At 48.9% G+C, this 12,493-nt stretch overlaps 1 protein-coding gene across 9 annotated transcripts in view; it reads right to left on the bottom strand.

Moving 5' to 3' along the window:
• The window catches only part of EFCAB11 (EF-hand calcium binding domain 11), a 169,198-nt gene that overhangs the window by 124,480 nt on the left and 32,225 nt on the right, over window positions 1-12,493 (bottom strand). For 4 of the 9 annotated variants that reach the window (XM_059890969.1, XM_059890968.1, XM_059890967.1 and 1 more), the window contains exon 6: window positions 4,928-5,564. The exons of 4 other annotated variants lie outside the window; for them this stretch is intronic. In XM_059890969.1, the coding sequence (XP_059746952.1) occupies window positions 5,066-5,564 (499 nt within the window). In that variant the 3' untranslated portion in view covers window positions 4,928-5,065. Of the gene's footprint in view, window positions 1-2,584; window positions 2,915-4,927; window positions 5,565-12,493 lie in introns of those variants that run through there. One more of the 9 variants, XM_005212272.5, reaches the window with a different exon arrangement.

Here is a 12,493-nt window from a genome sequence, read left to right on the forward strand (position 1 = left end):
TGTTCGACCCCAGAGACGGCAGCCCACCAGGCTCCCCCGTCCCTGGGATTCTCCAGGCAAGAACACTGGAGTGGGTTGCCATTTCCTTCTCCAGGGCATGAAAGTGAGAAGTGAAAGCGAAGCCGCTCAGTCGGGTCTGATTTGCAGCAACCCCAGGGACTACAAACTATGAGGCTCCTCTGTCCATGGGATTTTCCAGGCAATAGTACTGGAGTGGGGTGCCATTGCCTTCTCCACATGATAAGATCCTAAAACACTATTAATCAGTGCTTTAGCCAGGACAGTAAAGAATCTGCCTGCAATGCAGGAGACCCAGGTTCAATCCCTGGGTCGGGAAGATCCCTTGGAGGAGGGATCCCCTGGAGGAGGAAATGGTAACCCAGTCCAGTATCCTTGCCTGGAGAATTCCTTGGACAGAGGAGCCTGTGGGCTAAGCCCATGGGGCCGCAAAGAGCCGGACATGACTGAGCGACTGACACTTGGCCAGGACAGAAGTTAAAAGTGTACCTGTGTGAGGTGTATGTGTTTAAGAGAGCACACGTGGGGCAACTCCCAGGGGGTCCGGGGGTCAGGACGCGGCGCGTTCACTGCTGCGACCCAGGTTCAATCCCCGGTCAGGAACTAAGGTCCCCAAAGCAAGAACGGCACAGGACACCTTTGGTTAGATCCGACTGACAGAGCCACGCCTGACTCCAAGGCCTCCACGCTCAACTGAGGGTGCCTCAGCACACATTCAAGCAGCAGACTGTCGTTCTACTGAATTCTCGGGTGGTAAAAACACAGAGTTAAACCCAAACACAGACCCTAAAAAATGCATTAATAGCATTTTTTTTTTGTTAAGTCGTAATAATACAAAGCAATGTTCCTTAAATCTCCCGGGCGAGCACATGCTGTCATCTCCCCTTCCAGTCCGTAGCCAGCAGGCTAAGTGTCAGTCCTGGGATGAAGGTGTCTTTCCCGGGATGAAGGTGTCAGTCCCGGGAGGAAGGTGTCTTTCCCAAGTGTTACACAGCCATGCAGCGTCCAGCAGGCGAATCCTACGGGAGCCGATGACATCTTTACGGAAGTTCACTACAAATGGATTCTGCTGCCCATCACCGATACTCGGTTTGGTGTGTAAGCTTAGAAGATCCAGTAATTTGGGCACACATTTTTGGCATGAATTTTTCAAAAACTAACAGAATAATGTTTATTAAGAAGGCGTCCAGGTTAACCTCCTCGCCTCCCAATTAGTTTCTTACCAGAGTTTTCAGCACCACCAACTGGTTAAAGAGATCAACTGCAATGCGCTTGGTTCTCAAGCTGCTCTGTTCATGAAAACAGGGATCATATATACATAGTTCACATTTAATTTGTGGTAAAGTAATTTATTTCAGTCACTAAAATCAAAAATGCCTTTCCTTGTCAGTCAAATAAAAAGTAATCCACTTTGGCTTTTCCACTTAAGAAGAAGGCATATTTTACTTAGTAAGTCATTAGAGAAAACTAAGTCTACCCACTAAAGCTAATTTGATTTATTCTACCGTAAGCTCACACTCAAAAAGCAATGACTACAACTAGAGTGAAAATTAGAAACTAAGATAGCAAACTAAAGGTATTGAATAGTACGTGAGCCTACAGGGTCTACCCGGGACATTAATTTAATGTGAAATAAAAACATTTGAGGAGGTAATGTAGGTAGTTTCACATTTTAAAAAATCTGGGCTTTTTCTCCCAGGATTCCTGACTCAGAGACGAAGGCTGCCGTGTGACCTGTGAATATCCACTGTCACGTATCTTTTCCTCCTTTGAATTGAACCACATCTGGCAACAGATGGTGTACACAGAGTGCCACCGAAACCTAGGGCTTCAAATCTGATTGCTGTACAATGAACCATTTGTGAAAACAAGCATTGCTGAAGAACTAAGTCCAGTTATTTTTTTACCCCAGAACAACCAATCTGTGGATACAAGTTGTCTACGAAAAGTACATCCAGCCACTTGTTGCCGTGACGCATCTGTAACCAGCAGAATGAATGGCCCCATGCTGTAACAAATTTGGTCACTAAAAGTAACTTATCTCCTAGACAATGGATGAGAGAGAAAGTTCCATCCAATTTATTAAATTTGACTCTGACAGCAGAGTTCTGTCAAACGCCTTCGGAGAGAGTTTAAAACTAGTGCAATAATTTTATGATGATAGCAGTTTAAATCTTTCCACAAACATGTAGTCGGGTTCGTAGTTTTTAAAGCCTCCGACTCTAAGTCTGCAGTGGAAAGCCCAGTAAAGAAGATAAGGACCAGCATTGTCCCACCTGACTTGACACACACTTTCAGCATGCTAACTTTGATCTTCATTCTACTCCTCTGCTCATTTATTTACTCATTCACTCGCTCATGGATCTACTGAGAATTCTCTCTCCAGCAAACACAGTGAAATTTCTGTAAACAGGGCAACAAGAACAGGACTCTTCCTCTGCGCTCCCCCCGGCTCCCCCGCTTCTCCCTGGATGAGACCCTTCATGTGCTGTCCCGGAGGCAGAGAAGATTCCCATTTGAAACCATGAATGGGGTTCCAGGAATCTTAACAAGAGGACGAGTTAGGTTAAGAAAAGCATTTTGAAACATTTTATTGTTGCTTCTAAATGCGTTCTTTGGCAGATGCAGAGAATGGACACAGTGGGGCGAGAGGAGGGTAGGACGCAGAGGGAGGTTACAGCTGACGTGTGCACACCGCCACGTGTAAAACAGGTGTGCACAGTGTAGGGAGCTCAACTCAGTGCCCTGCGGTGATCAAGGGGGTGGGACGGGGGCGGAGGGGCTCCAGCGCGGGCTGAGGGGGCTCCAGTGCGGGCGGAGGGGCTCCAGCGCGGGGCGGGGCATACGTGCACCCACAGCTTACGCACCTCGGGGCACAGCAGACACTAGGCCAGCGCTGTAAAGCAGATACACTCTGATAATAAAGTGTTTTTAAAAGGGATAAGGAGTGAGGAGTAAAACATCATTTGAATAAGTTATAATCACTCAGATATAAAAAATAAATATGTTCTTTAACGTGATCCTTAAATGATAAATGCAAGCATATTTAGATATTTTAACTGTAAATTCTTTCTACTATTATTGGACAGCAGTATTCTGAAAAAAAAAAAAAAACACAACTTTGAGGTGTAACAAAAACATTAACAAGTACCAGCAACATGACTGCCCTCAATTTAAAAAAAAAAAAAATTGATCACATGTCAATGTCTTATGACTTCTTCTTTAAGCAGAAGACAAAATAATTGAGACGTCAGTCCAGTTTGGCTTGAGATTAGCAATAAAGGTGCTCAGCTTTATCTGTAGAATGGACAGGCATAAAGCTGACTCGAGGGATCACCGCAGCAATTCACTACGGGAACATGGGCAGGTGTTTAACGAACGGGAATCACTGTCACGGGCACAGAAGATGGGGTGGGGGAGCGGGCATCGAGGGGAGGAGAGTCCCCCGGAGGAGCGCTGGATGCCCTGGGAGGCTGACAAGAACCAAAACCTGGAAAAAAGGCAGAAGGGCGGCCTGGAGGGAGTGTGGTTGGGGGAGTAGATTTCTAGGCGATTCTAATCTAGTAGATTCAGGGAGACTGAACGTATCTGCAGTCAGGGATGGAAGTTATAAACTGGAGAGGGGGTGACTGATGGAGAAAGGTCTTAGAAGGAGGGTAGAGGATGATACAGGAACAAAGGAGAGGCACCAGAAAAAAGGGGGAAAAAAGAAAAATTAGAAATAGAGTGGAAGGAAGACAGAAAACTCTGGAGGTGAACAGGGAGGCAAAAAGGAAACCCAGGCAGAAAGAGGTCATGACCCTGCCCATGAAGCAGGAGGCAAGGTCACCTGCCGTGCACAGGTTTAGTAGCCGCAGCAGAGAGCAGGTCGCTCACCGAGAACTCTGCGTCTCACCTGAAGAGTGAGAACGGGCACAGAGAGGGGTCGTGGGGGCAGACATGCCAGTTCTCTGCTGTCCCTGAACAGGGAGCTGAAGGCAGACGAGCTCAAGTTCTCCCGGGCAGCACAAGGGCGCGAGGTGCTTGAGTGACAGGCGCCCCCGATTGCAGCATGAAGAGGAAACGCTTATGGAAGCGCACAGGAGCAGGGCAGGAGAGCTGGGCAGAGAAGGGTCTGGATAGTCAAGCAGGCACAGCAGCCTCTGCCTGGCCAGGGAGCATCGCTCCATGCTGGGCAGGCCGTTGGAGGCACCACGGCGGGCAGCTGGGGTCATAGCACGTCCGGGGAGCTGGACACATGGTTCTGAGGTCACTCGGACAAGACGCTTGCTGGGAGAAGGGGAGGGAGGCTACTGAGTGCGGTGTGCGTATCTGGTGGAGGAGGCTGGTGCAGCGCAGAGAGGATGGGGGCTGGCGGAGGAGGCTGGTGCTGGTGGAGAGGCCGGTGCAGAGCAGAGACTGGGGATGGCGGAGGAGGACGCGGGCTGGCAGAGGAGGCTGGTGCAGCGCAGAGAGGACAGAGGCTGGCAGAGGAGGCCGGTGCAGCGCAGAGAGGACAGGCTAGGCTTGCTCCAGCTCTTAGACTGGCCAGGAGCAACTCCAGGGACCAGTGTGCACTCAGGAGCTTGCGGGATAGGGCCAGGGCAGGCAGAACCAGGGGGTGGGGGAGCTCAGCCCAGAGCCTGGGTGCTAAGTGAACACAAGGAGGGGAAGAGGTGCCAGCACCCTTGGGACTTAGGTGCAGCTAAAGCGAACAGAGGTGGGGGCATGGCGGACACAGCGGGGGGTTGGGGGGAAGACGGGGTCAGCAGCCACGGTCACCACCAGGAGCCACTCGGGGGCTGAAGCACCTCCTGACGAAGGCCAAAGAGGTGAGCGAAGACCCCGGCTTCAAGCTCAACACTCAGAAAACAAAGATCACGGCTTCCGGTCCCGTCACTTCATGGCAAGCAGATGGGGAAACAGTGGAAACGGTGGCAGACTTTAATTACTTGGGCTCCAAAATCACTGCAGACAGTGACCGTAGCCATGAAAGATGTTAAAAGACGTTTGCTCCTTGGATGAAAAACTATGACAAACCTACACAGCATATTAAAAAGCAGAGATATCACTTTGCTGAAGTCACATAGTCAAAGCTATGGTTTTTCCAGTAGTCATGTATGGATGTGAGAGTGGGACCATAAAGAAGGCTGAGTGCCAAAGAATTGATGCTTCTCCAACCGTGGTGTTGGAGAAGATTCTTGAGAGTCCCTTGGACTGCAAGGAGATCCAACCAGTCCATCCTAAAGGAGATCAGTCCTGAATATTCATTGGAAGGACTGATGCTGAAGCTCCAATACTCTGGCCACCTCATGTGAAGAGACGGCTCATTTGAAAAGACCCTGATGCTGGGAAAGATTGAAGGCAGGAGGAGAAGAGGGCAGCAGAGGATGAGATGGTTGGATGGCATCACCAACTCAATGGGCATGAGTTTGACCAACTCCAAGAGATAGTGAAGGACACGGAAGCCTGGCGTGCTGCAGTCCATAGGGTTGCAAAGAGTCGGACACGACTGAGCGACTGAGCGACAACACAAAGCTGGTCCTGGGACTGTATCATTCTTCATCCTGTGGGGAGGAGGGGAAGGTGAGTGATAGGGAGGAAGGTGCGGCCAGGAACAGCTAATGGTATTAACACCTTGGCTGCCTCTCCTGGGGTCAGCTCAGGAACACGCAGGTAAGGAAACGCGTCAGAACTAAGAGGTGCCCTGGGAAGCCTGCAGTGCCTTGAATTCCTACTTTGCCCAGATCTTCTCCAGCAGCAGTTCGCCACCAAGCAGGGAAGATGAGCAGACAATATGGGCAAATTGGAAATGGGAAAAGATGACGTGAAACGCACAGCAATTGCTCAAAAGTGTCTTGCAAGTGAATCAATGTGTAATCCTGTCTTATAAAGAGACAATCAGGGATTCAGTTTAGCACTCCCGCCCCAGCTAAGATGATAAAAATTCTGTTGTCGATTTTAAATACTTTTAGCTTTTCCATTTGATTTGGCAAACTCTTTTGCTGTTGTGGTGTGATTCCAAAGGCAACATGCAAAACACGCGGGTTTCCATCAAAGCGACCTGATCTGGAACGCCTGCTGCCATTTCACACGATACAATGCTGCATCCGCTTCCTTTTTCACATTTTTGTAAACAGTTATTTTCATTTATGTGCAGATGGACTTCTCTGGTGGCTCAGTCGGCAAAGAATCTGCCTGCAATGCAGGAGACCTGGGTTCGATCCCTGGGTCAGGAAGATGCCCTGGAGAAGGAAACGGCAGTCCACTCCAGTATTCTTGCCTGGAGAATCCCATGGACAGAGGAGCCTGGCCGGCTACAGTCCATATGGTTGCAAAAGAGTCAGACACGACTTAGTGCCTAAACCACCACCACCAATCAAATGAAATCTCAAATTTTACAATCCCAACCAAACCAATTCTTGTGCACAGGGGGAAAGCTATATAATTGCAACTGGTTTATCAAGAAAGCTTCTGGGCAGAGGGAACATGCCTCGCTTTCTCCGGTTCTGGGCAGGCATCATGGGGGTGCAAAGGCAGGCCTGGTCCCTGCCCTCAGGAGGCTTATGCTGTTAGAGGTGAGAAGGCACTATGCTGCTGCTGCTGCTGCTAAGTCGCTTCAGTCGTGTCCGACTCTGTGCAACCCCAGAGACGGCAGCCCACCCGTCCCTGTGATTCTCCAGGCAAGAACACTGGAGTGGGTTGCCATTTCCTTCTCCAACACATGAAAGTGAAAAGTGAAAGTGAAGTTGCGCAGTCGTGTCCGACTCCTAGCGACCCCATGGACTGCAGCCCACCAGGCCCTTTCGTCCATGGGATTTTCCAGGCAAGAGTACTGGAGTGGGGTGCCATTGCCTTCTCCAAAGAAGGCAATATAACAGTGATTAAGAGCACAAGCAAATCTTGGTTCCCTTACTCACCAGCCACCAGCATCGAGCTCTCCAAGCTCTATTTTTCTAATATATTTTTACTTTCTTGGCGCTGCTGGGTCCTGGGTGTAGCATGGGAACTCTCAGTTGTGGCACAAGGGACCCAGTGCCCTGACCAGGAATTGAACCAGGGCTCCCAGCACTGGGAGGGCAGAGTCTTAGCTTCTGGACCGCCAGGGAAGTCTCATCTCCAAGCTTTCAAATGTGGATGCCCAGAGCCTAACCCAGGACGTGCCTCAGAGGATTCCCTCAGTACAGGGTCTGGTGCACAGGAAACACCCCACAACAGCAGCTGCCAGTGTGACCGTTTATTACTAGATGCATCACTGGGACAAATGACAGGAGCTCTAAGGAAGAAACAAGAAATCTTGTGGGCTGGACTGGGCAGGGCAGGCGCCACAGAAGACAGAGCTCAGCTAAGTCTGTAGGAATGGATGCTGTTCAGACACGTGGAGGGGAGGGGAAGATGGAGAGGTTGGAGGAGGAGAGGAGAGAGCAGGGGACGAGACGAGCCTGGATTGGGATACTGCGAGCAAATCAGAACCGAGGGACGGAGTCTTTGATTTGGTCCCGCCAGGTCTGGGAGCTGGGAGGAGGACCCGCATGTCAGGCTGAGGGGTCAGGGGTCACCTGTCAGCTCTGGGACTTGGGACGGGGAGGACCCACATGTCAGGCTGAGGAGTCGGGGTGTTACCTGGCAGGGGGTGAAAAGTTACTGAAGTCAGGAGGTAACATTCAACAGTAATGCTAATTTACTCTCATTTCAAAGTGGAATGAGGAGGGTGGACCAGGGATTTTCCAACGTTAATATGCATATGGATCCCCCAGAGATCATGGTAACATAAACACATCTGACTCAGTACATTTGGAGTCAGGCCTGAGATAGGGCCCTGCCAATAAGCTGCCTCGTCCTGATGTGGCTGGTCTCTGCAGCTCTGAGTGGCAAGGATGTGTCTCCTCAGGGCGGCCTGATGGGAGAGGAGGCCTGGGTAGGGTGCAGGTGGACAAGATGGCTAGATGTCCTCTATGAGGCCACAAACGCACAGGCATGCTTGCCGCAGTTGAAAACATAGTATTAGAAACCTTTGGTCTTGATTTTTAAGGCTATCTCTAAGGGGGACAACTGAAACTCTGAAGTGAAACTCTTAATTCTGAGCCTTTTTAATTGGTGCCATCTTTTTTCACTTATTTACTGGGCTGTGCCAGGTCTCAGCTGCAGCACACGAGATCTTTGAGCTTCACTGTGGCACGTTTGTATTATTATTATTTTTTTAGGGGTGGCATGTGGGATGTAGTTCCCCAACCAGGGATTGAACCCGCCCCCTTGCACTGGGAGCACGGAGTGCTAGTCACTGGATCACCAGGGAAGTCCCTTTTGAGGACATCTTAAACAATGTTAATTTAAATATTTCCCGTAAAATGTAGATTATTAAATACAAGTTTTTCTTATAAATGCAACACACAGAATTGTCAAAATCCTCACCCAGAAGTTAGCTGTCTATTACAAAAGAAAAATGTAAGAGAGGGATTCTTCTTTCTCTGGAGGAAAACAGCATGAATACATTCTCGAGATGCGCCTATCACTAACTTCAAGGATGACCGAGAGGGTTAGCAACGTTCGGTCGTAAGAAAGAAACCGTGGCAGCAGTTTTGCATGTGACAGTTGGATTAAAAGAAAAACAGCCCTCATGCCATTACAGCAAGAACAGTGTATTCAACCATATATGTAGATGAGCAATTGGAAACGTTGACCGTAACACTTGTTATACTGACATCTCAAAAACTAAGCCCAGGCTTGGCGAGCTGTCAAGCCCAGTAATTTTCTCTGGAGAGCAGTCTTTGTCACACTGACAGACCACATCTGTATTCACGCAGTGGTGGACTCTGAATGCTGTCTGGGATATGCAGGGAAAATCAAGGAGATGGCATGCCACCCTCCATGATGGATAACCCCACCGGCAGGTTCTGGAACGAGAAGAAGAGCTGCCAGCACGTTAAGCACAGCCCCCTCCGGGCGGAGACGCAGAGGGAACAGGCCAGAGAGCTTGCACGACTTGTGGAAGGAGGGGCAAGAGGCGGAGCGGGACGAGACTCGAGTCTTCTGCTCCCCTGGCCTGGCGCTGGCCGCACTCTGCGGTCCGTCCAGGGTCCTGACCCCAGCCCTGGAGCTATCTACAACACACGGGCTTGATGTAACACTGGGGAGGCATTCAGTGCATAAAACAAAAAAGGCAGAATGAAAAGTGTGTTCGCTACATAAGCCACTCATTTACATCGTCTAGTCACCTGCTTGAGGAGCACGAAACGTGCTCTGCGAGTGTGAGGCTGTACACCCCACCTGTGCCTGTTCATATCAAGCTCACTTTCTAAACCTGGGTATAGCTGATGCGTGCAAATACCTGTGTGTAAGCATAAAGAAGACACTTATGACAGATCAGGAATTTCAAGCAAGAGACATACACATGTTAATACATGATATTTGTTCTTCTGATCCACTTCACTCTGTGAGACAGGCTCTAGGTCCACCCACATCTCTACAAATGACTCAGCTTCATTCCTTTTTATGGCTGAGTAATATTCCATTGTATATATGTACCACATCTTCTTTATCCATTCATTTGTTGATGGACACTTGGGCTGTTTATGCATATTAGCGCATGCATGTGGAATCTAGAAAGACGGTACAGTTGAACTAGTTTCTGGGAAGGAATAGAGATGCAGACGTAGAGACAAAGAGGTAAGAGGAGGGTGGGATGAATTGGGAGATTAGGTTTGACAAAAATACACTGTGTGCGTGCCAGTCGCTCGGTCGTGTCCAACTCTCTGTGACCCCATGAACTGCAGCAGCCCTCCAGGCCCCTCTGTCCACGGGAGTCTCCAGGCAGGAGCACTGGATCAGGTTGCCAGTTTCTTCTCCAGGGGATATTCCCAACCCAGGGATCGAACCCAGGTTTCCTGTGTTGCAGGCAGATCCTTCACCATCTGAGCCACCAGGGAAGCAAATGCATGACCACGTGTAAATCAGGTAGCCAAGGAGAACCTGCAGTTTAGCACAGGGAGCTCAGCTTCGTGCTCTGCGATGACCCAGAGGTACCGGCAGGGTGGGAGGTGCGGTGATGGGGGCAGGTCCAAGAGGGAAGGGATACATGTACACATATAACTGAGCTACTTCACTGTACAGCAGAAAGTAACTCAACGTTATAAAGCTATTATACTCCAATGAGAAAAGGAGACAAATTCTTTCCTGGGTTAAGAGGTGGTGGGTAGGCTGTTGGTGGGGTCAGGTTTCAAGATAAGAAATAGCTTAACATCTGGGCCTGGAAGGAAGAGCAGGATTTGCATCTGGATGGGTTTAACATGAGAGAGGGCTACAGAATCTGGACATCCAGAATGTGAAAGAGATTAAATGTTCCTTCCAATCAAATAGTACATCCTTGTAACATGAACTAATCAGCTTAATTGAAGAAACCAAACCAACACCTTCTACTTGAAAATCTATGCAATGAAGTCATCGCTCTTCTCCACTGGTTTCCTGGTCCTGTTTCTGGGCATCAGTTCCTGCATCACCAGCATCACCAATTCTCAAAGTTACTGGTAAAAAGAGAGCATCTTCAAATGCAAGGGTATGATTTTTGTTCATGAAGCAAAATCAGCCAAGAACCCCCTGGGAAAACTGACATTTTCTTAAAACAATTAGCATATAAATATTTCTCTAGCTGGATTTTGCATTCACTTTAAATTTTATTTATTTATTCTTGGTTTCACTGAGTCTTGGTTGCAGCACACAGGCTCTTCGCTGCCATGCACCAGCTCCTAACTGCACAGGCTCTGTAGCTCGAAGTTTGCGGACTGAGCTGTCCCTAAGGCACGTGGGATCCTAGCTCCCTGACCAGGGATGGAACCCAAAACCCCAGCGTTAGAAAGTGGATTCTTCCCCACCAGGGAAGCCCCCTGGATTTTTAAAGTGAAGTTGTATTTACCATATTACATGTGAAAGTCCCCAGGGAGAAGAAACTCAGGTCAGTCTGAATAATCATACGTATTCATTTCCCCATTCAGTGATCATGTGCAACAAAATCATCAGAAAACGGAATCTCTGACAGTAAAATTCTGAAACCAAAAAAACTGAAAGAAAACCCAAGGCATTATCATTGCAGAGAAGATGCAAAAACTCATGAAATAAAGCCTGGAAACTCAAGAAGTCTAGTTATTTGGTCATCACACACACACACCAGGGATGGCTGGCGACAGCTGTCTATGTATAGTTAACGAGGAATGAGATGTGATTTCTAGCGTTGTTTAACTTTTCTATACACAAAAGTACGGGGATACTTCAGATGGACAATCACATTCATCAAAGCAGGAGATGACTACTGATACCTGTGATCTTGGGGAAGCCACCTGAGCACATTTATAAGTCATTCTGATGCACGGAATAATGACTGGGGAACTTTAGAGAGAGACTGTCTGAGAAAACGATACCGACAAGTCAGCTGCCGACAAAAAGGAAGTATAGGAAACGAAAGATCACGGTGAGGAATAATACTTTAGAAGAGGTGCAACGATTTGAAAAAACATATGCGATCTTTTTTTCTTAAATACACACTATCCTACGTCACTCCCTCCCTGAGCTCCTTGGCTCTCTAAGACTCTCCCGTTAGGCCCGTTAGCTCACTTCACCCTGGCTCAGGAGGCCCCTTTCTCCTCCCATGGCTGTGACCTAGGGCGCACACAGGAAGGTGCCCATCACCCCCTTCAGAGACTGCCTTCCTGGGACTGCCCTGGCTCAGGAAGCCCCACGGCTGTGACCTAGGGTGCACACGGGAAGGTGCCCACCACTCCCTTCAGAGACTGCCTTCCTGGGACTGCCCCAGCTCAGGAGGCCCCACGGCCGTGACCTGGGGCGCACACGGGAAGGTGCCCATCACTCCCTTCAGACACTGCCTTCCTGGGACTGCCCTGGCTCCCAGTGGTTACGACTTCGCCTTCCAGGGCAGGGGGTGTGGGTTCGACCCCTGGTCGGGGAGTTAAGATCCCACATGCCTTGTGGCCAGTAAACTAAGATATAACAGAGAGGCATCATTGTAACACAGGTGATAAAGACTTTAAAAACAGCCCACATTAAAAAAAATCTTAAAAAAAAAAATTAATAAAATGGCATTCTTAAGCCCGTACTCCATGATACACTGCCACTGAAATACGTTCTCCAGCAGGTCGTGATGCTCTTGTTATCCAGCCAAGTTTTAACGCTCCCAAAAGGAGAGCTGGATAGTCTATGCTTTTTGACCTTCCCCACACAGTATGAAGAATGAATCTTAGACCCAAACTACCAGATGCCTCTCTAAGGGTCTCCGGCTGTGACTGAAAAGCACTTTGGTGCCTCGGTATTTCTGCCTGACATTACTACCTGGCACTCCACCTGCACTCAAAATCTTGGACGCTGGTGGGCCTTCTGACCAACCATGCTTCATTTCATGGCTGGAAAACAGAAGAAGCTTCCCAGAGCTTTTTGCCAAACGACAGGTGGTGGGCAAGTGCAAATCTCGATGCTTACAATGAGATGGAGG

Source organism: Bos taurus, chromosome 10 (genome assembly GCF_002263795.3).
Source record: "Bos taurus isolate L1 Dominette 01449 registration number 42190680 breed Hereford chromosome 10, ARS-UCD2.0, whole genome shotgun sequence".
NCBI classification, from domain to species: domain Eukaryota; kingdom Metazoa; phylum Chordata; class Mammalia; order Artiodactyla; family Bovidae; genus Bos; species Bos taurus.